This window comes from Eublepharis macularius, chromosome 17 (genome assembly GCF_028583425.1).
Source record: "Eublepharis macularius isolate TG4126 chromosome 17, MPM_Emac_v1.0, whole genome shotgun sequence".
Classification (NCBI taxonomy): domain Eukaryota; kingdom Metazoa; phylum Chordata; class Lepidosauria; order Squamata; family Eublepharidae; genus Eublepharis; species Eublepharis macularius.
In genome coordinates, this window is record NC_072806.1 from 2,926,297 (window position 1) to 2,952,047 (window position 25,751).

At 45.7% G+C, this 25,751-nt stretch overlaps 1 protein-coding gene across 1 annotated transcript in view; it reads left to right on the top strand.

Annotated features, from left to right (window-relative positions):
• The window catches only part of SSU72 (SSU72 homolog, RNA polymerase II CTD phosphatase), a 48,051-nt gene that overhangs the window by 19,410 nt on the left and 2,890 nt on the right, over positions 1–25,751 (top strand). The window contains exons 2-4 of the mRNA XM_055001723.1: positions 654–797; positions 20,631–20,770; positions 24,817–24,935. Coding sequence (XP_054857698.1) covers positions 654–797; positions 20,631–20,770; positions 24,817–24,935 — 403 coding nt within the window. The remainder of the gene's footprint in view (positions 1–653; positions 798–20,630; positions 20,771–24,816; positions 24,936–25,751) is intronic.

Sequence of the window (25,751 nt, forward strand, 5' to 3'; positions counted from 1 at the left end):
GTGACCCCACTGGAGATAGCCTGGTCTCGCTTCAGATGTTTAGGGGAATACAGAGCCTCAGAAAGTAATCTTGGGAGGTTTATAGACCTCTTGGGTGATCCTTGACTGATCCTGATTCCAGGCCCCCTAGGAGTTTTAAAGATGAATAGTTAGTGAATTTAATATTTTTACCAGAGTTTAGGTGGAGAGTCCAGTAGCAAATTTCACACTAACCAACTTTATTGTGGCATAAGATTTTGAGAACCACAGCTCTCTTTGTCAGATGCAACTTTATTGTAGCATAAACTTTCGAGAACCACAGCTCTCGAAAGCTTATGCTACTATAAAGTTGGTTAGTCTTAAAAGTGCTACTGGACCCTTTACTATTTTGCTACTACAGACTAACATGGCTAACTCATCTGGATCTGTGACTTAGGATATAATCATTTTCAGATGGATATGAAAAACAGCTGTGGGAGCCAATGAAGATGGCCATTGGTATGATGTGAAGTACAGTATGCTACATTTCCTAGCCATACAGCTGTAAAGCTCCCATCCCTCCCACAGATGTTGTAAACTGACGTACTTTCGGGGGGGACGGGACATTTTTACACATGTAAATCCGGAATCCGGGCTGATTAAACACCCTCCTCCCTTTTTTTTTTGTCTTTCAGCAAACGTGGTTTCAGCGTTCGATCCTTTGGTACTGGAACTCATGTGAAGCTGCCAGGACCCGCTCCAGACAAGCCAAACGTTTATGATTTCAAAACGACATACGATCAGATGTACAGTGATCTCCTTAAGAAAGACAAAGAACTGTATCCCTGCAGAATGTCCCTTTCAAAACCCTGCTGCTGCTCACCTTTGCCAAAGGTGTCTGTCGTCCATTTGCATAAGGAACATGCTGCTACTTGACTGTGGCAAGATCTTGGTATTTTACAATTCTAGGCAGGGGCGTCAGAGGATGGAAGGGCTCTTGATGCTCCCATTAATTGCTTCCCCTCCATTGAGTAGTGGTGCATGCGTCAGAAAGGGCAGACTAACGTTCCTTTCTCAGGATGCATTTGCATTTCCATACTCTGCGTAACTGCACTGGATCGCTCCCAAGCTGGCAACTCCACCGTAATTGCCCTGTAATAATGAAATCACTGCTGGTTTGGCTCATGATTTCAGTTTGGTAGGCAATTCCTCTACTCTGTATTAATCTCACCCCCCCTTCTTTTTTCTCATCTCTTTGGCTTTCTCTTCTGCTTATTTCCCTGCTTCTATTTCATAAGCCCCATCATTTCCATGTCCGCCTCTGTTCTCAGGCCTAGCTCTTGCTTTCCCAGGTTCTGCCTGCTTCTGTATCCTTCTTTCAAGGCTCTCTAGGTTTTGAGCTTATGGCATCCAGGAACCCTTCTGCCTCTTCCATCTCTCTGTTCCTTCAGGGAAACTTGGCTGGTCCCTCTCAAAGGCACATTTGCTACCCATGAAAGCCCTCATTGCTTTATGCTACAGAGAGAGCGGTGTTCTGTTTCTCCTCCCTCCACCTGCCTTCTTGGACTTTCTTCTAAGATCTCGCCCCTGGATGCTTTGAGGTAGTGACTAACCCCGTGATGGTGGAGTGTGGGGCATTTTCTGTTTTAGTTGCCACAGTAAAACGGTGGTGCAAATGCATCCTCAGAAACAGCAGAGTACATCAGGCCCCTTCCTTCATATAATTCCAGTGTGCCATCTCTTGCCAGTGCAAAGATCATTCTTTGCTGTGGGCAGGGCTGTGGATTGGCCCAAAGTGCGATGTAGATCAAGAAAGGAAGCAGGTAAGGATTAAAAACTTAGGCTCTCCGGTGTTGTGTCTACAAGGGAAATGTGCTCTTAGCTCTGACCACACAATTTGGAGCAGCTAAAAATGCATCCTTGAAGACCAGAGCTGCCAAGAGTCAGCACACTTACTCACCGCTAAGGGTCTAGACTTGATGTCCTCTCAAGTGCATCTTTAATGTTCAGGATCCAAAGATTGTTTGGGCACAGGATTTAAAGTCTGGTAAATTTGTACAGAATATAATCCTACTGTATATTCCTGCTTATCTACTCCTTTTTTCTGAGGTTAACATGGAGTTGGTAACAAGAGTGCCAACGCCTTTTGAAGAGGCACCGTGGTCCAGTATGCAGCCTTATCTTACCTAGATCTCAAAGCAAACGGAAAAACTGGAAGTTTAAATTGTCCACAGCTCCGAGTTTATGCTGGATAACATTACAATTTTTTTAGCAAACGAGAACTGGAATTTAAACTTGACCCTCTATGGCCTGTTAGCAGCAGAGGAATATGCATAGGAAAACCCATGACCTTGCAGTTTGGAGCAAGGGCTACCAGGCAGCCAGAGGTCCCCTACAGCTTCCTTTCCTGGGAGTTGAACGGGAAGTAGAGATTATGGGTGTCGTTGAATACACTTAGGGGAGTGGGTCCAATTTTACAAGGAAATGCCATCCAGAATTAGGTGGTTCTCTCTCTGGGTGGGAATATTATTGTAGTTTTTTTAAATATAAAAATGAGAGTAAAGCTCGTCCCAGACTCTGGTGCTGGGAGCACACGGATAACCAGGTGCCCACAGAAGTCAGTACAGGTAACAGCCCGGCAACCCTGGTCAATGGAACCAGGCTCCCAAGTTGGTTTAGGCTGTGAAGGGATGTTTGGATATGAAGGGTGTGGCATTGGAAGGCCGCGACTGCACAGCTCACTATGACTTGGGTTGTCTGGGCAGAGTTTCAGTTTTGTATTTTGCTGGTGGGAAAACATTAAACCTTGAAAGCGTACAGCTCCTAGTAGTGGCAGTCTTCTTGACCCTCCGTAACTGCGCCACATACTGCTCTGTGGGCTTGTACAGCACACATGGGTGTTGGTTTATTTCTGCAGGGCTTTTGCCCATCACTGGGACTTTCTGTTATGTCAGGAATGGAGGGGGACAACCTGGAACTCGTTGCCCTTAGAAACTTGCCTGCCCCTGCCCCTGACTGCCTTGCAAACCCAGCTCTCCCTGAGGTGGCCAACCTGTGCCTGGGATGTATTACTTCAGACTGTGGCTCCACCGGTGGCCTGCCATCCTGCAGAAGGAGATGGGAAGAGACTCAGGCTCCCTGGCCAGTTGCCACCTGGCCCTTCCCTTCCCTTGGCATAAGCAGTGGCCAGGTGCTTGCTCTGCAGAAGAGGGAAGGCAAGGCCTTCTTTAACCAGAATGTAGCTGTTAGCAGCCTTAACCTTCCTTTTTTACAAAGAAAGCTAGCGTGTAAATATATTTTCTAAACTATTAAATACTTCTGCTTTTTCTCCCCCCACTCTCCAAGAAAAAGGTTCCTGTACACTGAAAACATGGCTGCATAAAGGCTAAGCTTGACCCTCTCACCTTGACAGACTGATCTTTTGTGTACAGCCAGTTTTCTGTAAGCAGCAGCATCTAGTTGTGAGTCCCCAACTGTAGTTTGAAGCCCAAGCGTTGCTTGACTACCTCAGTGAGAACAAGGCCTTAGGAGCGCCAGGGAAAAAGACTCCCTCGCACAGTTCTCCTGATCAGTGGGTCACTTTAAACGGAATATTTGGAATTTTTCTGGGGCACTTGGAACGTCCATTTGGGCATTGGCTTGCCTGTTAGTGTACTGTGAACCTAGCAAAAAATGTTAGTCCTCCTGTCCCCACTTTTAAATTCAGACCTGCAGGACAGAAAGAACTAGTTCTGTTGCCACTAGTGTTTTGTGCTGCAGTCACCCACCCTTCCTTGCAAAGCTGGGAAAATACTTTCCTCACACCCTGAAATGCTATGCAGAGGGACTGGCTGTTCTTTTTGGTTCTGGGCTGAATTGCAACTGAGGGCAATGGGTATCCAAAACTGACTGTATTTACCAGTCCTAGAGTGGTCAGGCACAAGGCAGACCTTGGGCCAAAGGGTTTTTGGGTGGGGGAGGGGGGATTTTTGGTGCTGATAAAACAGCTGCTAGGGCCTGCAAAAGGACAGAAGGACAACCCTGGGGAAAAGGAAGCTCTTGATAGTTAAGCCTGCCGATGGATGGCCTGGCTGTCTCAAAAGAAGCATGGATATGGGAGTCATCCTCCAGAAGCCGTAGCTAATTGGTCCTGCTCCCCAGTTTGGCATGCTTTCAGGTACATGAGGGCTTCTACTTCAGCCTTCAATGTCTGAAGCAGCAGCTTCTTCCTTTGTTTCAACTTGGAATCAACACATCAGTGGTACGTGGGGACATGAAGGCCCATGTTTTGCCGCCACAAGTATTTCCCCTCTAGTGCAGCATGCAAGCTAGGCACACTGGAGATTGGCTTGGAAGGCTTTGGTCACCCCATCTCCCTTCCCCTCCCTACTACTCCAGTCAAGGAAGCAGCCATCCCGACCAGGCAGGAAGGTCTACAGTGATGAACGCCAGGAAGCCAAGGTAAAAAGCTGCTTAGAATGGCAAGGGGTGTGGGAAACATTCCTTTTTCTTCCTTTTCCCTTCCGCTCAGTGGGAAAGTGGTGGGGAAAGAAGATGTGGGCGAAGATAATGGGGGCGGGGGGGGGGGAGAGGTGAAAAATGGAAGAGCTGCTGGACTGTAATGACTTGTATGCATAATGCATACTCATAAATGCAGGGTTCCCATATTCATTCCCCCTTTAGGATACTTGGAAACATAGATGGCTCCCTCCATAGAAGTGCTGGGAGGATGGTGGGTAGCCATAGTTGAGTTGTAGACAACATGGCTTGCATGCACAACATCTTGTGTTGAATCCTTGACATCTTCCACTAAAAGTTCACAGGAAAGCCCCTTTCCTTGGAGAAGATCCCACTAGTTGTACTAGCAGTACTGGACCAGCTAGAGAGCAAAGGTAGTATAGTGGTTAGAGTACTGGACTAGGTTTGGAGGAAACTAATGCTCAGTTCGGGCCACTCGCCCTCATTCAACTGAACTGACTCATAGGATTGTTAGGATAAAATGGAAGAGTGGCAAACCAGGTGGTCCGTGTAGGAAAATGGAATGATGATAGATGAGTCAGTGGGTTTGACTCTGAGGAAGTGTCATATATTGGAAGACTAGGAAGCACATTTTTACCAAAGTTAAGTTAAGGAAATTACATTTAAAAACCAGAAGGCTGCAAATTACATTTAAAAACCAGATGAACAGCAAAATAACATTCGATTTATATACTGCCCTTCAGGACAGCTTAATGCCTACTCAGCGGTTTACAAAGTATGTGATTATTATCCCCACAACAAAACACCCAGTGTGAGGTGGGTGAGATCCAGTGTGTGTGTTCTACACACACACGAGGGAAAAGGGGGGGGGAAATAGGCAGAGGCCTAGAATTCAGTAGGAGCCCAAATCCATGACAGACCACTTTGCAAATAACCAGACTCCCCCATAGAAGTGAGTCTTCTTGGTGAAAAGGAATGACTTGTGCTAGGATCAATTTGCACCATTGTTTCATCTGACTGCTCTGGCTGCTGGATCACATCAACTGACTGTTGCAAATAATTCTTAAGCTGCTGCTCTTGCAGTTATCTGTCATCAGACTTGGCAGTTAACCTATTCTTGGAAAATTAGTACGTATCTCATCTGGTACTGTGGGCATATAGCCCTTGGAGTTTGCATTTTCTGCTCAGGGCTGTCGTCTGATTAAAACTGTCAGCAGTTACTCTACAGACTAAATTTAAAGTGCGCTTGCCCATGGCCAAAATGCCAGTATATGGCTTTTCAGGATGCTATATATGAGAATGTACAATTTAATAAACCTCACTACCCCTTTAATACTTTCTTTTCTTAAATATAGTAGCACATCAGCAACAAAATGCATCAAAATGCACCTCAACTCTGGCGGTTAAAACCAACCCCCACCAATTTTAATGACTCTGCAAAATATTTAATGGATCTACTGAATTCCATTTTTGTTAAGATGACTGCAGTTGGCATAAGTCCGCAGTTTGGGACTTGTGAACGCAATGAATCCCTTAAGCCCGGGCAGCTGTACCTGCCCCTGACTCTCTAGGTCCCAGCACTGCATGCCAGTGTTAGAAACTTGATCCCAAACATAGGAACTTTTGTAGATCTTCCTGCCACCATAATATGTCAATATTGGACAGATTTTAATATTGGACAAGCCTCAGTACATCAGTAATAGACCTGTGTCTGTTACAATTCCACCTTTTACCTAATGAACTAGACATCATCTTTCCTCCCACTCTGAATTAGAAAATAATGTGTTGGGAGAACTTTAAGCAAATTTTACCTTTCTAGTGGTGTTTAACCATAAAACAAATGATGTGTAGAATTTCTAAAAATACTATATATTCAGCAAGCACTTTTTAAAATAATAGATTTTAAATTGCAAATAGTTGGAACTTCTTGCATCTCTCATGGTCCAGGAACTTGGATTTTTCAGTCGACTGGAAGAGCCACGTGTTCTATTTGGCTAGCAGCTGTCTTCTGTAAATGGGACCATAAGGCACCTGTGCAATATTAAAATAGGCAGGACACACGTTTTGCAGTGAGATTTTTTCCAAGATGTTACATTTTTCACCTTCTCACCAAACCCCAATCCTTTAACTTAGAATGGTTAACCCCTTCAAAAATAGTTGGATTCTTCGATATAACCAATTGCAATATGAAAAGATGCTTGTGTTAGCAGAAATAGAAATTTTCTAGGTGGATGTCAGTTTGATTAAAATAGTTGACAAGCCGGTGATAGTGTGGCAGCAACAATATGTAGACAAGGTAGCAGAGACTGACAAACGCATGGTCAACAGGTACTTACCTCGAGGTTATAATGGATAGCTTGATGAAAATGTCAACTTATTACGCATTAACAGTGAAAAATGCAAACTCGAGGCTGGGATGATTAGGAAAGAGGAAAAAATCACTGCCAGTGGATGTTGTGATATCCATTAGCATAGACCGCTTTAAAAGGGAATTAGGTTTATGGAGGATAGGTTCATCAATGTCTTCTAGTCATGATGGCTGAAGGGAACCTCAGTTCTGCTGCTAGGAAGTGACATTGGGACAGCCATGACCTCTGTGCCCTAATTGTTGGCTCTCCGGGGCCACTGGCTTGCAACACTAGCCTGGTACAGACATCCTATTCATGTGCTGACTCAACATGCGGGAAGGGAGAATGGGCACGAGTGCTTTGGCCCCCTTCTATGCGACCCCTGAGTTGTCTGCGTGGAGCAAACGTAGAGGAAGTTCTTGCATGGATAGCCTCTCCCTGTGGCCAGCAACGGTCTAAAAACAGCATTGCTTGTCACAGGGAGGGGGCAGACACATGGGACGCTTCTCTGCATGTTCATCCTTGCAGACCTCTCAAGCACCCCTGTGGATGTGGCCAGGGACAGCAGTATCTGCTGTCCCTCCCCATGCTGAGACTGAACGTGGGTATGTGTGTCTGTACTGTGCTTGTATGAAATAGGCTGCAGGACTAGATGGACCACTGGTCTGATCCCAGTGGAGCTGCTCTTAACTCCACGCTATCAACAGCATAAAAATACAGCATAGTTTGCAATGTAAGTAAACTAATTTAAATGGGTAACTATGGAACTACAGAATCCTCTTCCCATTTGGCCTGATCCACTTCACTCTGTGCTTGTTCTGAACCAGTAACAATCCATTATGAATAATAGTTAACATTTATGCAACATTTTCAGGTGTTCGATACATTTCCCGTATGTTGGCTTGTCATCTTTTCTGCAGCCCTGTAAGGTAAAGCAGCAGCACCAAGCTATAGAAGGAGCTGAGAGAGAAATTATTGCATGTCTCTACCTCCTGAATCTATTGCTATAGCAGGGTTAGAATTGAGGACTTCCCTAATCATACCTGTGCCGTTTGTACCTGCATTTTGACCTACAGGTTCACAAGGCAAGTAAAATTAATACAAAATTAAAGGCATTTAAACGTAGGTAACTTACATAAACTAACAATTTATAACCCTAAAAGCTACCCTCTTAAAAAAAAGAAACGGATTGGGCTGGCCTCTCAAGCAAATTCCAAAGTCATGGCGGCCACCACAGCACTCCTTTTCTGGCATGCGTCCAGCTCAACTCGTGGCAAGAGGATTTTGCTTTTGGACCTCAGCTCATGCGGTTCATGGTGTTGAGCAAATGACCCCATTCCTTCCTCTATTAGTGCTGGGAGGAGATTTTTGACACTAAGAACCCTCCGAGCCTGGATCTTCCACGCAAACACAGCGCTTGGTATCTGGTTCAGAATTTTGTATATTTAAAACATTTACTCCTAGCAAGTTTTCAAAAGCGCTTATTACTTGATGTAGTCCGCCCTGGGTCTGCTTTTGTGGGGAGGGCAGAATAAAAGTCAAAAATAATAAGTTAAAATAAAACAATGCTAAACTATAACTCAGCCCACCAAAAGACAAGAGCCACAGGCTTACAGAGGAATTGGTGAAATGAACTGCCGTGCTTTTACTCGGCCTTTTCATGAGAGAATGTAGACGGACAGCAGTTTTGCAGCACCACGGCCCAGCATTACACAGGCTTCTTTTTGGCAATAGTAGTTGGGTGTGTAGATTTCATATAAAGGACACAGGAGGAGTTGTGCCCAGGAGACCTCCTTCATTGCGCCTGTCTAAACTCTGCGGTGCCCTCTGAAAGCAAGTGCCTTGATAGGATGTGCCAGCTTTCCAATGGTGGGAGCTGATTGGCCTATTCTTGCAACCGCACACACCTTGCTTAGGTTTTCCTTCCTGGCACAGTCAGGTTGCACTGTCCTTGGGGGTCTTAAAAATACAGAGGACCCCAATTGGGAGCACAAACTCCTCATCAGGAACTGCCCTCCCCATGCTGACCTAATCTGCTTTTTTGCATAAATCACTTTTACGTTCATTATTTTTGAAATCTGGGTTGTACCCTAGCAAGACGTCTGCCATTCTAGTTGACAAGGAACGTATGGATGGAGAACTTGCATATATCCGGGGCCCCGAGGGTTCCGTAAAGAAATGGGCGCATGCTCTTGGCATTTTTGTAGGTGGGGTCTCCGTAGGAGGAAATTGGACATAACTTATTTCAGGGCTGGAGGGCCAACGGCCCCTCGTTGCAAAAAATGCAGCTCCCTTTCTCCATAAATCGCCGAATCGCTTTCCTCCTCGACGGTGGTGACCCCAGCCACTGAGAATAGCATTTGCTCCTATTGGTGCATTACATTTCTATCCCTTTTATCAAGGAGCTCAGAGTTGTTTGTATGAACCTTCTTTACCTCACCCTGGATCCTGGTGTTTTGTTTCAAACATGCAGAGAAGTGAGGTGGTAAATGCAGAAGTGGGAGAATGAAACATGCTAGTTTAGACAGAAGTTGGTGAATCCCAGCTTTGAATTTATACAAAACTCCACAGGGAAAAAAAGAAAGCACAACAGGCATCGAGCTTCTGCTCTTTCCAAATTAGTTTCAGATAGGCAGCCATGTTGGTTTCTCATAGAAGAGCCAAGAGTCAGGCCCAGTTACACCCTGAAGACCAACTAGATTTCCAGGGCATGAGCTTTTGAGAGCCGCTTCGTCAGAAACCAAATATTTCGTAAGGTTGATGGATTTCCACTTCAGCTGGCTGAATGTGGCGCCTTCCATGAAGATAGTTTCAGGTGGGTAGCTGTGTTGGTCTGTAAGAGAAGAGCAGGATTCAGGTCCAATGGCACCTTGACCAACTAGATTTCCAGGGTATGAGCTTTTGAGAATCAAAGCTCCATTTCTGAAGTCATCACATCTGAAGAAGGAAGCTTTGACTCTCCCAATCTCATACTCCGGAAATCTAGTCTTTTAAGGTGCAACTGGCCCTGAATTTTGCTTTTGCAAATTAGCATCCTCTGCCTACAGTATAAAGTAGGTGCTGTCCATTTTACCACTTCATGTATGATCAGGCTTTGGTTAACACCAGAGTGTGATAGAATGTTTGGAAAATAGTCTTTACAGGTGTGAGTGTTGACTCGAGAGCAAAGGTACCAAAGTCTGACACCCCCCCCCCCCCCCCGAACCTGGGAGCATGTCTGTACGTAATTAGGCTTGGTTACATTCAGGGAGGGACTACAAAAGGATTTTAGTCATAGGCACCTTGTGGTCCTTGAAGCAATCTGCTTGCCAGTGGCAAAAAAATCCAGACGTTCATTCCAAAGTGTCTTCCCCTCCTTTCATTTTTCGGGCATGAAGACTAGAAAATGTTCAGAGGTTTGGCCCTTTATTCTGTACTGTAGGAGAGCTGTCTACTGAGAGGGGAGTTCGGTGGCGGTGTGTGTGTGTGTGTTTAGAGGTTTAAGTACCAACATAAACTTGTCAACCAGTTTTGTGCTCTTGCATTCAAAAGGCTATGCGATGGAGAGGCCTGGATTTAGGGGACAGTAGAATTTGTTTCACTGTGGTTTGAATCAGTTCTCTGAAGTTGCCTTTGCTAGAAAGTGTATGAAAAGATAGAGCGAGCTGGCGAGTTAAACTGGGGGTGCTTCTGTAGTGGCAATTTTAACACAGGAACCTGAAAACAGTAATCTGTGAAAAAAACCTTTTATTAGAGAACAGGAGCAAGCTCAGAATAACCAAAACATTCGCAAAGAGGCTGTACTTTTCCTGACGCCTTTCTTTGCTTCATCTTCCTCCCTTCTGGTCTAGTTAATTTTTTAAAATTCGAATTCCTTCAGTCCATTCAAACATATAAAACTTAATGGTTGCTTAGCATATTAAGAGAGAACAAAATTCATTTTAAATAATTTTAATTATGCATTCATGTTCCTAAGCATAAGAACCAAGCTAAATCAGACAGAGGCCCAGGCTTCTAAGCAAGTGATTTCAGAGTTAAATGAGAACTTCAGTTTCAAAGCAGTGACATTTATGTGATGTTACTTTTGCACAAAACTTCCAAGAAGTCATCGGGGCACTTCTCAGTCTTTGCTTTTAGTCTGCATTCTGTGTTCTAAATAAGGCTGGCAGATGGTCCAGTAAAATTCTTATCTTTCTCTTCCCAGTTTTTTTCTTTCTGTTGCATTTGGTTTTCAACCACTTCATATTTTCTTATGACTTCATGGTAACAAATGGGAAAGTACAATTTTGTGCCCAGTTATGCCCCATTTTTTTGAGAAGCTCTTCCTGATCCCTTGATAATCTTGGCCAGTGAGCCTCTTCTTCCTCTCCCCCAAACCCTTGGCAGTTGGAAGTCTGCCTGAGCAATGCTTAGGAAAGCAAATCTGACCGCCACTTCCCAGTATGAAGTTCTGACCTGGATGGCCCAGGCTAGCCCAATGTCCTCAGGTCTCGGAAGCTAAGCAGGGTCAGCCCTGGCTTGTACTTAGATAGGAAGGTACCAAGGACGTCCAGAGTTGCTACTCAGAGGCAGACAATGGCAAACCACCTTTATTCGTCTCTTGCCTTGGAAACCCTACGGAGTTGCTGTCAGTCAGCTGAGACTGGATGGCACTTTCCACCATTATCACCCAGTGTTAAACAACAAATTCCAGTGTCCCATCACAATTCTAGTTCCTCTTTATCCTCAGCTTTCCTTGAAGAAGACTTTGTAGAGTTCACTGGTGGTGTGCTAGTGAATCTTTGAAAGATTTTGAAAGCAGAAAAGTCTGGGGTCCACACATAGCAAAGGTAGTTTCTGCAGCCTGTTGCTCTTCAACCAGGCTGCACCATAAATTAAGATCACTTCGGCTAATTAAGATCACCTCGACTATTTTCTTTTTTATTTATGAGAAGGGAATGGAGAATGAGAGAAGGCAGACCTGGGTTCCATATTTCAAGTTGGCCACTTTTGTTCTCAGTATGGTGGCTGTTATGGTACACAACCATTATTGTTACACTCAACTGACCCCCGCCCCTCGGTCCACCACTTTCCGTCATGATCAGTTGCCACCTCTGTGTAGCAACCCCTTGAGTCCACTGCAGCTTATATTCTCTTCTCCCCCCTCATCACCAAACTAGACACTTCATGTCATGTTTGGAAATGAATTTGAGCTTTTGGTCTCCCTGCTTCCTACATACTTCCCAGTCCAAAATGTCTAACTGAAAACTCTTCCATTTAACTCTTTTACACTGTCCTTTAATAAAAATATAATAATAACATTCGATTTATATACTGCCCTTCAGGATGACTTACCACCCACTCAGCAGTTTACAAAGTATGTCATTATTATCCCCACAACAAAACACCCAGTCAGGTGGGTGGGGCTGAGAGAGCTCCAGAGAGCGGTGACTAGCCCAAGGTCACCCATCTGGCTTCAAGCGGAGGAGTGGGGAATCAAACCCGGCTCTCCAGCTTAGAGTCCCGCGCTCTTAACCACTACACTAAACTGGCTTTCAATCTTTTAATCTTCAACTACACCCTGGCATTCTGTCGTTCACAGGTAGCGACTTTTTTTTTAATTATTAATTTACTTTTTAATTAGGCTTTATAACATACAACAAATAGAAATCAACAATGAACATCAACTGTAACACAACAACTAATCAATAATAGTTTACAAGTTTTGAAGAATATGAACATTACAATAACTTTTAAACAAAGCATACATAATATTACCAAATATCAGAAAACTGAGTCAACATCTGAGCAATTCTTATTTTGGGATGTAAATCGTGCATGTCTATAAATTCAAGAAAAGGGAACCATTTCTCATAGAAATTGGAACTGGCGGGAAAGCGTTCAGCATTGAGAATATTATCATTAATTTTATCCAGGATGAAATGGTCCCATATCTTAGAGAGCCACATCTCTTTAGTTGGCACTTTCTTCAGATTCCAGACTGAAGCTATCGCTGATTTCGCTGCAACTAAAAATGTTGCTATAAGATTCCTGATAGCTTTTGGGATCTGTGGAATATTCCATTGGTCTAAAAATATAATTGAAGGTGATAATGGAATATCGTAATTTGTTATCTGTTTTATTACTTCCAATATTTCTTTCCAAAATGTGGCTATCCGTGAACAACCCCACCAACAATGAGAGAAGGATCCTACCTCATTGCAACCCTTCCAACACGGGAGAGCAAGAGGATGACATTGTAGACAATCTTTTAGGCGTCAAGTGCCAACACAGGTAGCAACTTTAAGGTTTGCCCTGTAAGGTAGTTACCCCAGATCTTAACCGATGGGGCTTTGGCTTGCAAATGCAGCCATACCAACGCAGATTTCCCACAACAAGAAATGGCCCGTAACTTGCAAACTTCAGCTTTCAATTCACAATGCTTGAAATTTGCTTGAGGCAAATGCAATTCAGTGGGTGTAGCTGGCTGAACCCTGCATTTTTTCTGAAGCACACACCCACCCCGATACCTCCCACCTTGTGCATTACCACAACAAGCCATGTGGGCGTAAGCTGTGGGCTGCTCTGGCATTAGACATTTTGGCTTTCAGTTGAAAAATTAGCACCTTCCTCTCATGCTGTTCACACCCAGCAGATGCTAAGTCCCCCACGCCCTGGCAGAACACTTGACTCCCTCGCTCTGGGGCTTAGCTAAAGGGGGAGAGAGCAGTGCCTCTCCTTGGCGGTGCAGGTGGGAAGAAGGCCGTGGGCTGTGTGGGCAGCATTGTAATGTTTCCACTGTCACAAGATCCACTGCCACATTGTGTTGTAGTGATTAACACTGGCTGAGAGAGCTTTGCAAACTGTTGAAACAAATGCATGGAGCATAGGCATTTTATTTTATATAACTTACATACCCTCCCTCCACCATATTTAGTGCTCAAGGCGGTTTACAGCATACCTATAAAAACACTGTTAAAATATTATAAATTACAAACTTTAAAATTGGTAGTACAATATTGAAATAGGAATACAAACAATAAAACCCAGCAATACAGTAGAATACAAACATTAAAACCCATACGTCTAAAAGAACGGCACCATCACTAAAGCAAACTCATGCCCATCGTCTGTAGTAAATCCATCATATGGAGTCAAGCCAATAAAAATACCGGAATTACCCTCCAAATGCCAGATGACACATCTCTGCAGGCCCTCCATCGTTTCACCAAATCCCAGAGAGAGTGAGTCCCCATTTTAATGCATTCCGGAGGGAGGGAGCCAGAACCCCGTAAAAGCCCTCCTGGCCAGAGGGAGGGCTTTTAATGCGGTCAGCAATTATAACTTTTGTTTGGAGGTGGTTGTACCTATGGAAACCAGTTGCCTCTGGGGCAGAAGCAGAGAAGGAGTATTGCCTTGATGCCTTGCCTTGTGAGTTTCCTCCCAAATATGTGGAAACATGGACTAGGCAGACCCTTGGTCTGCCTTAGTAAGGCCTCTTATCCTGTTCTATTGAAGCATAAGCTTTTGAGAACCAGAGCTCTCTTCGTCAAATGCGTCGTACATCTGATGAAGAGAGCTGTGGTTCTCGAAAGCTTATGTCTCAATAAAGTTGGTTAGTCTTAAAGGTGCTACTGGACTTTTTACTATTTTGCAACTACAGACTAACACGGCTAATTCCTGTGGATCTATTGTCCTGTTCTGCCTTCGTATACATGCTCTACCGTATCTCATGCATGCACACTAAGCAGTGGGAACAAAGTGTGATTTGACCTTCTTAATTAGATTAGGGGGATACATGAAGAGGACACTGTCATTCCCGTGGTCTGCTCTGAGTGACACAAGTGCATCTGAGCGTCCCTTTGTTGGAAACAAGATGCTGCACTAGATGAAGTGGCCTGATCCAGACTGGCTGTTGATAGATTTATCTTCCGCTCAAAGTGGCTTACAGCATGCTACAAGTATAACATGAACTCCTCCCCTTTCCATTAAGGCTCCGAAGCTTTAAATTCCTATGAAGAGCCCTGTTAAGATTAGATTTTTAAGTGCAGGAAAAGCTGTAGCAATGGTACATCTCCCTTTCTGTGGCCCAATGCTTCTTGATGCAACCATGTCATTGGTGCCATGGTGAGGGTGGGGTCTCCTGGAAGATCCTGTTTCCATTTGCCCCCCGTGTTACACAGCTGGCCTGAGGAGAGGAATTGGCAAACTGGGTTCATGGTCGTGTCTTCTGTGCAGTTCCACATGGGAACTGCGCATGCACAGGCCATCCTGCGCATGCACAGTTCCCATATGTACCTGCACAGAAGAACACTCAATGAACAACAGTTACAGGTAGGTGCAACCCTGTTTCCATCGTCGTGTCTTCTATGCAGTCTCACATGAGAACTGCGCATGCTGGCCTGCGCTTGCACAGTTCCCATATGGTCTGGCACAGACGAACATTCGATGTGCAACAGTTACAGGCAGGTGCAGCCCTGTTTTCCCTTGGGCCAAATTCAAGCTCTGAGGGGAAATAGGCCCCTCCATCCCAAAAGGCAGTAGCGTCAGGCCAGTGTATGGCTAGGTCTTAAGCGGCTTGTCCTTCAGCCCTCATACACAAGCACTGTAAGTCAGAAGGGAGAGTTGGGGGTGTGACCGCATGTCCTCCCCCATGTTAGAAATCAGCCCTGGTGAAAGGGGCAGGTTGTGGCACACATTTTATTTACAAAAATATTTTTATCCCACTTTTCCTCGTGGCTCAAAGCGGCTTACAATTCCATAGTTAAAGCGTACAATTTAAAATCAAGGAATAAAGCCCCAAATCTCCCTCCCCGCCCCGTTGTCCTCTGGGATGCTGCACATGAAGCGTTGCACACCTCCGACATACTTTGACACAGCAGGGCCATCGTTTTCAAATGGCCCCCCTTCAGGGAACGCATTCCACGTTGATGTCTTTGCCAGAGAACATTTGCATGACTGTCCCTGAGCGACTGCATCAAGGCTTCTGGAGCAGGCTGTGAGCTAGGGTTGCCAGCCTTCAGGTGGCAGCTGGAGAGCTCTTCAAATTACAACTGATCTCAAGCCAACAGAGAAAATGGCCGGTTTTGAAGGTGGACTCTCTGGCATTATGCCTTGCTGAGGTCCTTCCCCTCCCCAAACCCTGCCCTCTCCAGGCTCCACCCCCAAATCTCCAGGAATTTCCCAACTTGGAGCTGGCAACTCTAGGGCGGACTCTCGGTGTGCTAGATGAACACCTACACAAACCAGAGTGAGACCAGGACCCACCTCGTCCTCTTTGCTGGAGATCTAATGGGCAAGCTGTCTTTTACCAATGAGTGCTCACCGTTGCTTCCCTGAGGTACAGTTTGAAAACCATTGGTTCGGTTGAAGGATAGGAGCCCTCATAGGAGATGGTCGATGGTGGGACTGCTGCGGAGGTGCAGAACAACCCCCGGAACGGGGAGGTACAGCAACACCCATGGATTTCACAATTGAATTTTTGGCCAACTCCAGCCCCAAGGGTCAGCAAAGGTTATAAACTTCTAATCCCTGCCCAACAGTGCACTCCAAGTGGTCCCACAATGGTCCTGGACGAAACTCTGGCTTTGGTACAGTTCTCTTAAATCGTTCAGTTGAGAATTCGTTCGGGTTTATCGCATCCATGAGCACTAGGCCTAAATGGTATGTTTGAGCGATGAGCTTTTGTAGACAGCATCTGAGCTTGTCTTTTGGGAAGGTGAAGCTCTTCCTTGTTGTGTGTGAATTAAGGAAGCGGATAGATGGCGGTGTTTGTTTTTCTCAGGGTGGGGTGGAGAGATTGTGCTGGGCTTCTTGGGGGTATGTTTGCCCTATATTTTGCCCTGGTTAAAAGCTGTGCTTTGTGCCGAGGAAATCTATTTAAATCCCAATAAATGTTCACATTAACAAAGCTTCAATATAAGTGACTTTTTGAAATATTGATGGATATTTAAGTGAATCAAATAAATGCTGCCCTTGATGGGCCATCTTGAGCCGCTCTTAAAAAGTCTTGTATACTAAAATGCCAGAATTGAAACAGCCTAAAATAAACGAGCCTTAATTTGAAACCTTTATTAAAATTGCCTCCCCGGCCGGTTAAGTTTACAGTTAATCGACTTCCCGATAAAACTGGCTGAAGCCTGGCGCCCTAATTCATTTATACGTATGAAGAGCATTTACTTATTTTCTTTTCATTAGCTGCAAAGGTTTTGTGTGCCTTTGAATCACCCACTGGAAGTCATGTCCAGCCTTCACACAACTTCCCTGATTTCTTGTTCAGGATCTTTTCCTTAAAGGTGAGAAGCTGCTGTTAAAGATAAATAAAAGCAGAGTTCTTTGGATGCTGAATGTTGAGCTCCATTGTTGGCCTGGGCAAACACAGAAAGTTGTAGAGCCAAATATGCTGAAAGAGGCGCACTCCCAAAATTTCAACAAGAGGATGAATGTCACCCATATGGTTATATGAAGAATTTGTTTCTAAATTCAAGATTCATCTGCCAATTCTATCCCATGTGGACCATCCAACAAAACTCACTGCTTGCCAAATACAGATCTCCCACTGTTCTGCTGCACTCTTAATCCCCTGAATCAATGCAGATAGGTCTGGAGTAGGGAAATACTCTGTTCTCTTGATCCGGTAACCCTGTTCTAATACCTAAGATAGATAGATAGATAGATAGATAGATAGATAGATAGATAGACAGACAGACAGACAGACAGACAGACAGACAGATAGATAGATAGATAGATAGATTAGATGAAAATTTAAGTTAATCCTATTGACAAAAAGAAGCCAGTAACTAACCGTTCTTTTGCCCCTTTCCCCCCACCGCTGTCTCCCAAATACACCTGTTTAAAAATTCCTGAGAGCCATTGAGTCCATAAGGGAATAGCAAGTTGTGCCCAAAGAGGGAGTGTACCAGCTACTCTCTCTTCCTGGGAGTATTTACAAAACAGTGGAGAAGGAAGGCATTCAGGAGTGGAGATGTGGAAACATCTAAAAATGCTCTGCTTGGTTATTAAGAGCCTTCTCATACATGGGGTGTATTAGGTACATATCTAAGATAAGTTTAGGGAGGGACTGTGGCTTGGGGTGTAAACAATCCCGGGTTCAATGCTTGGTAACTCTGGTTAAAGGTTCTAAACTAGCAGGTGCTAGTGAAGATCTTTTTCCACCTGAGACCTTGTCCTTTGCTGTCAGAGTAGATAATACTGAGTTTGTTGGGCCACCAGTATCGCTGTGTATGAGGCAGCTTCGTACTCTTGTTTGACACCTGGAATTGTGAACAAAACAATCATGGTCTGCCAGCAGGTCCCTTATAAAGACACACTCAAGGATCTGAGACAGGCCCTAGCTTCCTTTTGAGTGAGTGGTTTTAAGGCAAACCTGGGCTTGCTACCATGTCATGTGGGAAATGCTGACCCCAAACTGGAGCCTGCTTTGTCACTGCCATGGAGGTTTTGCTAAAAAGTCTTAGCAGCAAATAATCTTGGCCGCAGTTGTGAACTATCAGTGGTCTCCGGTGTAATTGTGGAAGATGTGGTGAGGGGAATGAAGCTGAGCATCAAAATATGACCATGCCAGCATACACACTGAGTACCTGCAAATGTCCCTGCTGAGATAAGAACGGCTCTCCATTTGGCAAGCTTGCCCATTGTGTGAACACAGTGTTCCTCAGCATCTGCCACTACAGTGTTGGTTTTATTCTCATTCTCTCCGTCCTCTTCCTCTGTATATTTTAAAAATTACCCTTCTTCTCCCTTGCACTTGAAATTTCTGTATGTATGTATCTGGCTCCACCTTCCGTGGCAGCCATTTTTTGTGGTTGGCTCCGCCTCTCTTGGCGGAATTAAGGGTGTGCACCCAAAAAAATTGGGAATTTTTTTTTACCAAATCTGAGAAGAAATTCGGAATTCTCTGAATTTCGAATTGATTCTCTAATTCAGTTTAGATATTTCCAAAAATTTGGCCATTGTTTTCTATGGGAAAATCACTCTGGGAGATATCCAGTGGTCTGGGGGGGGGGGGGGTCATTTTTCTAACAAACTTCACCACGGCTGTTGTGGGTTTTCCAGGCTGTATTGCCGTGGTCTTGGCATTGTAGTTCCTGACGTTTCGCCAGCAGCTGTGGCTGGCATCTTCAGAGGTGTAGCATCAAAAGACAGAGATCTCTCAGTGTCACCAGTGATCTCTCAGTGTCTCAGTGGTGACACTGAGAGATCTCTGTCTTTTGGTGCTACACCTCTGAAGATGCCAGCCACAGCTGCTGGCGAAACGTCAGGAACTACAATGCCAAGACCACGGCAATACAGCCCGGAAAACCCACAACAGCCATCGTTCTCCGGCCGTGAAAGCCTTCGACAATACATCAAACTTCACCACATTTGGTGGGAACCTACTTCTGACTGCCCTGTAAAGATCCCTGTCGTTTCATGAAGATTGGACCCCAGGGGCCAATTTTATGGGCCCCCAGAGAAGGTGCCCCCACCCACTCTCCATTATTTCCTATGGGGAAAAATATCTGGGAGCTATACAGGGGGCGCGCGCGGTATTTTCCCTGAAAACTCCACTAAATTTTCAGGGGACCTACTTCTTCTAATGACCCCACAAGTTTCAGGAAGATTGGACCCCAGAGGTGAATTCTATGAGCCTCTGAACGAGGTGCCCCCAGCCACTCGTCGTTTTCTATGGGAAAAAAGGTCAAAGCTGACTTCATTTGCAGAAACACACGGGGGCAAGGCTGCCGTGGCCCAGGCACACTCCCAAATGCAAGCTGAGCTCAACCCAGAGAAAGCCCAACAGAACCCAACTGAAGCACAGGAATGGAACCCTCCCAGAACCAAAGTGAAGCAAGAGGACGACATCAATCAGAGAACCAAACTGAAGCGAGCAACACGGTTGCAACTTAGCCTAACAGAAGCAGGCTGAAGCAAGGGGGGGGCCCTGTGCTGGCAGTTGGGTACTGCTTGGTTCTGTTCACTGGCTGAACCCAGCGTCTGGCTGCTGTGAATGACACTGGTTCTTTTGGGCTAAGTTGCAACATAAAAAATGCCAAATGAAGTTGGGTTGAAAAACGACCCCTCCAGCCAGCCGGATATCTCCCAGAGTGATTTTCCCATTGAAAACAATGGCTGAATTTTACCAATTTTTTTTTAATTCCATAAAAATTCGAGATAACCTGATTTTTGATTCACAATGCCCAGATTTTACCGAATCAGCCCAAATCCAGTATTTTAATCCAAATTCCAAACCAAGTGCACACCTCGAGTCAGAATTCCAAAGGCGCCTACAAGCTCAGAAAGGCTGGGGACCCGTGGATTAGAGCTAGGTTGGTGGGGCGATTTAACCCCCCTGCTTCCCCAAGTGCCCTTTACCAAACAGAAAGCTGCCCCCTGAGCAACTGTATGTTCTGATGGGGGTAAAAGGTTGGGTTTTCCCCCCTCCATTGTGGGGTTGCCAGTTCACTCAGGGAGATTTCTTTCTAGGAAATGGGGTTCCCCTCCCTCTCCCACGGCAGCCTCAATCCAGATCTTTTCTTTCTTCCCGTCAGCACCCCCCCCCCCATGGCTGCTTCTACACACCAAGGTTTTGGGAACCTTGGTTCCTTGTCTTCACTTTCTAGTTTCTATCCCAACAGAGTTGTAAGGGGCATTTCCTGAATATCTGAATTGGGATTTGGGTCAGGCTGGGAGAGACTTGGATGTTTTGGGGAGTGGAAAATTGCTATATTGGTTCTTCAGAGGGGGACGTTGGGGCTATGCTGGAGTTTATCTCCCCCCTTTTAAATAAGCCTATAATTTGAAATGCCTATGTTGCTGACCGTCGCAGTCCCTGCCCAAAACACGGTTGGTTTGTTTAAACAAAAGTCTTATTTGCCTTTGGAGTTCCTTAACTCTTGGCCCCCTCAGCTATACACAGAATGGGATTTTGCACATGTTGGACAGAAACAAGCGCATCAAGCCTCGGCCGGAAAGATTCCAGAACTGCAAAGACGTCTTTGATCTCATCTTGACATGTGAAGAAAGAGTCTATGATCAAGTAGTAGAAGGTAAGAGGGAGGGCTGCCCTTGGGTCCAACCACAGCCTGGCCAAATTCAAGCCAGGCAAAACTATTGAAGGGGTGCCAATATATTGTCATTCTATAGGAGCCCCAGAACTTGGTGTGCCTGCCGTGCTAAAATCTCACTTGAAATTTTAAAAAGCAGTAGACTAGCCTACATGGTGGCAAAAATGTGCTTGAAGCCTGAGGGAAATGTATATGCCAACTCAGCAGCCTGAGGATTTATTCCGTGAACTGTCCAGGGGATTAAGGTGGGTGATGGGGTATTCAGTACCATGCATAGCTCTCCCCAGGGCTAGCAGAATGAATGATATGAAACTTTAAAATCACTGGCTGAGAAGGATTTGTGCATCTGCTTGAATTGCTTAATTTATAGTGGTTGCAGAATTTTGGTAAAGGATGCAGAATTTCAGGGGAGGGCTGAAACCCAAACTACACAGTGTCATTGTGTATTTTGGGCTTCAGGTGGAACCACTTCGCATCTACGATGTGGGAGACTGCTGTATGAAATTGGCATTTTGGGGAGGGGTCGCTTTTTAGCTTAAAAAGAAACGTTATAGCACCTTTTCTCATGCATAATGACTAGGGAATAAATACTTCCAACAGAAAGTAATTTTTTTTAAAGGCGTTCATGTTCTGCCTTTCCCACCCTGAAATCTTCAAGGCAGCTTTACGGTCTGAAATAAAACCATACAGGATAAAAATCTACATAAACCATTTTAATCAAAAAGACACCTGCAATGCCCTGTTAGAACCAGCTGCAGTGATAAAATAGGTGGTCAGAAAGTGAAAACGCAATATGCTAAAAGCTCCAGAGAATATACTAAGTGGTAATTTCATCCTAAAATGATGGGGCATTGGCACCAAACTAGTGTGGGGGGCATGGCTCAGTAGTAGCACACATGGTTCACATGTGGAAGGTCCCCAGCTTCAATCCCCTAATGTTTCCTCCTAAAAGGACCCCAGAAAATAACCATTAGAAATTACCCCCCTTTTCTCAAGACCCTTGAGAGCCACTGAGATAGAGGGACCAACCATCTGACTCCACATAAGGTTGCCTCGTGTATTTAATTAGTGCCTTGGGGGAGGGTATTTCACTGTCAAGGTGCCAACACAAAGGAGGTCCTGTCGATACCTGTCCTCCTGTCAGTTGATACAGGGACAAGCATTCCTCACAGCCCCATCTGTATTAACACAGGCCAAGTGGATGTTGGAGCAAGTACAATGTGTTTTATGTATTGTCGAAGGCTTTCACGGCCGGAGAACGATGGTTGTTGTGGATTTTCCGGGCTGTATTGCCATGGTCTTGGCATTGTAGTTCCTGACGTTTCGCCTTAAGAAGAAACCTTAAGAATGAACAGAGCATGGTTTCCAGTTCTGAAAAACACCAGGCTAACAAAACACTCTACACCCGACAATAGCCCTGCAGAGAAGATTAGCATATCAACCACCAATCCATATGCAAAAGGACCTCCTCAGGATACAGTGAAGCCTCCCGCCATTAGCATTCCACACCCTGGGAAACTCTTACAGGATGATCAGCTCAACCCCACCCCTCCTGAGTAGATACAAATGACCTGCCAACATCTTTTCCACACTGTGACACTGAGAGATCTCTTGTCTTTTGGTGCTACACCTCTGAAGATGCCAGCCACAGCCGCTGGCGAAACGTCAGGAACTACAATGCCAAGACCACGGCAATACAGCCCGGAAAACCCACAACAACCAACAGTGTGTTTTTATACTTTTCACCCCTTCTCCAAACATACACACTCAGACACACGTGACCCTTGGTAAGTTGAGGCTCGTGTACAATTAGCACGATGCCATCCAACAACCCCATGAGGTAGGCTAAGGTCAGAGTGAGTGGCTGGCCTAGTAAGCGTCACGGCAGAATAGGATCTGGACTTTTTCTTCCCGCTCCAGTATTTGGACAACTGCATCACATCAGTTTAGCGTTAGAGGTGCACGGGGGCAAATGAGGCATAGAAGAGGGGACATACCTAGTCAATTTGGGGGGAGGGACTTGAAAGTGCCCTGCTCTGACCCTTGACAGTTTGCAGAAGCTAAGACCTGTGAACAGACGCACTATAAGCGGAGAAGATGGCTTTCTTCATCTTCTCCCTCCCCCTTGCCTTTTAAAGATCAGACAGTTAAACAAACCCCATGCAACTTAACTGAAGTTAAACAGTCCCTTGCTGTGTTGGCGGGTCTGCCACTCCGTCTCTGGCCGCTTGGCTGCGCATCGTCTCCCGCTGTGATGTGGCGGATCGTCTGCAAATTAGAAAGCAGCCACGCGAGTCTAGCATCTTATAAATAAAAAATGACCAGGGATGGGGGTCCCTCTCCGGCTAGGCTGAGTGGCCGTGCCTTCACTCTGGAGCTGTCCATTCGACTGCCGCAGAGCCACGAGTGCATTAAAGGGAACTGGCTTGGAACTTTCTCCGGCGGCTTTAATGAGCCGCCTTGCCGAGAGATGAATGAAATTTCCACTCAATTCAGCGGCAGCTGCTCCCAGGGAAGTGCCCTTATTCGAACAGCGTTCATTTTATAGCGGGTGGGAAGGAGAGTCCATCTATGCTAATATCCACCTTTCTTCCCCCTCCCTCCCCCCGTTACGCGGTTCTTCACGTAAGGAGCACAAGAGAGACCGCGAAACCCCGCTGACAGCTCCTGCTAGGAACAGATGATGAGATTTTTAAGCTGGGCTGCCTTGTTCACTTTCCTTGGCCTGGTTCCACTAGAAAGGTTGCAAGAAAAGAGGACTTTGAACGTTTGAGAAGCCGCGCCTGAGGCTTCACAGAATCAATATTGCTGCACCGTGCCCCAATCCGGTTACGTGCTTGCACCTTATGCATGGAACAATATTTTCTTAAAATGCGCTATTACGCCAAATTGATCCATCACAAGTTTACTTGGCAGTGAGCGATTAAAAAACAACAAACCCTAGCAATTAAAAATTACCCAGGGTAAGGGAACGTCTGTGCCTGAGCCATTAAGACAAGAGCCTCAAGCCAGGGTTCTCCTGACGGAGGTGGAGTTCATCAGGCCTCGGGAAAGCTCCTCTGAATGAGAATGGCTTTTGCCAGCCACCGAAAGGACCATGAAAGGTGATCTAGGCCAGCTTCCCTAGCAGAGAGTTCCACAGGGAGGCCATCGCAACATAAAGAGGCTTGACTCTCTTGCTAGAAGGCCTGCCTCAGACTGTGAAAAAGCAGGCTTGTGTCTCATGATCTAGCATCAGGAAAGGAGCCGGGGAAAAGGCATTCCTTTACGCTGACCTGGGTAGGGTTTTAAAACCAGTACTCTGAACGGAGCCTTGTGCCGTGCCAAGGCGCAGGATGCCTGTAATGGCTGTCCCTTGAGCAGTACCCAAGCAGCCATGCTCCAAGGTGGGCATCTTTATTCCACTACTTTAACCTGGGGAGGAAATGGGGCTTGGCAGGTCTGGGCTGTGTAAGCATGTTGCAATTCAGCAGGTGCACAAACTGAAAAGATGTAGCATAGGCTGCAGGATCCAGCTTCCTAGGAATTAGGGTTGCCAAATCTGGGTTGGGAAATTTCTGGGTTTGGGGGGGGCAGTGTTTGGGGAGGGGAGGGAGCTCAGTGGGATGTAATGCCATAGAGTCCACCCAAAGCAGCCATTTTCTTCAGGAGAAATTATCTCTGTTGTCTGGAGATCAGCAATAATTATCCAGTCCCCACCTGGAGGTTGGCAAGCTCCCAAGAACCTGGGCTTTCCTTTTCAAAACTGCAAAGGGCAAGTCTTGGAAGCCACCAGGTGGCCTATTGAATGGGACTTCTTGCAGTCAGATGCTGGGCCTCGGCTTAGCTTCACCCCAAGCTAGCAACACCCAATTTACCCAAGATGTCAAATCCCAGCCTTTTCTGGCTGCATAGATTTTTAACTATTTAGGACCCAAGGCCCTCAGAGCCGACCTTGGCTGGCAAGGGACTTTTCTTGGAAAAAGAGAGTGTATTTTTCTCATGTCCCCTTCATGCCTCTCCCCCCGCCCCCTTTATGTCTGTTTCAGATTTAAATTCTAGAGAACAGGAGACGTGTCAGCCCGTACATGTGATAAATGTAGACATTCAGGATAATCACGAGGAGGCGACGCTGGGAGCTTTTCTTATCTGCGAGCTATGTCAATGTGTAAGTACAAAAATTGTTCTTTGGGGCATTTTCATAGGGCAACGATGACGCAAGACCCCTGTTGGGGATCAAATCGAGGGGTCATCTGGTCCACCATCCTGTAGCCAGGAAGCAGGGCTTTCCCCGTGCCTTTCCTTGGAATGTTATTCCAGGAATACGCCACTTCTGAACACAAAGAGAGTAGAACTGACTTGCTAGATCAGACGAAAAGCTTCCAACAGCACCTGTTACATTGGCCCAAAGGATCCCACAAACAGGGCATGAAAGGTGGTGGTCCTCGGCCGCTTGTCTGTCTGCAGCATCTGGTTTAAAAGGTCAGATCACATTCCTGTTCCCCTTAGTATGCGTGAGTCAGCTTTCCCAGCACGTGTGTGCTGCATCATAAGTTTGCTGGGTCAGTCCAAAGGGCGTTGTAATCCAACATCCAATTTCCCGAAGGATCCAGCCAGCTGCCCCTGAGAAGCTTGCAGACATGCCCTGAAGGCTGACAGTCTTGCTTTGGTACCCTTGGTGTCCATTTCGTTTTCCTCCACGGTCTTCTTTGTTGATCATGGAGTAGCTGGGAGCTTCCAAGAAGTCTTAGGTGCTGTCTGCCTCACTGCATCCAAGCAACACCAATTGTTTGGGGACGGAGAGAGAACAGGAGATGGGAGGGGAAGGACATTGGTGTGCCTGCCTCTTGGCCAGTTCTTCCGAACGAAGGCGTTGGGGTGGGGGAGGGGGGTTCATACTGCTCCATTGGTGTGTCTTTTCTTGACCTACAATGCCGTCCTTGTATGCCTCACACTGTGTGTGTGAGAAGCACACATAATAGCT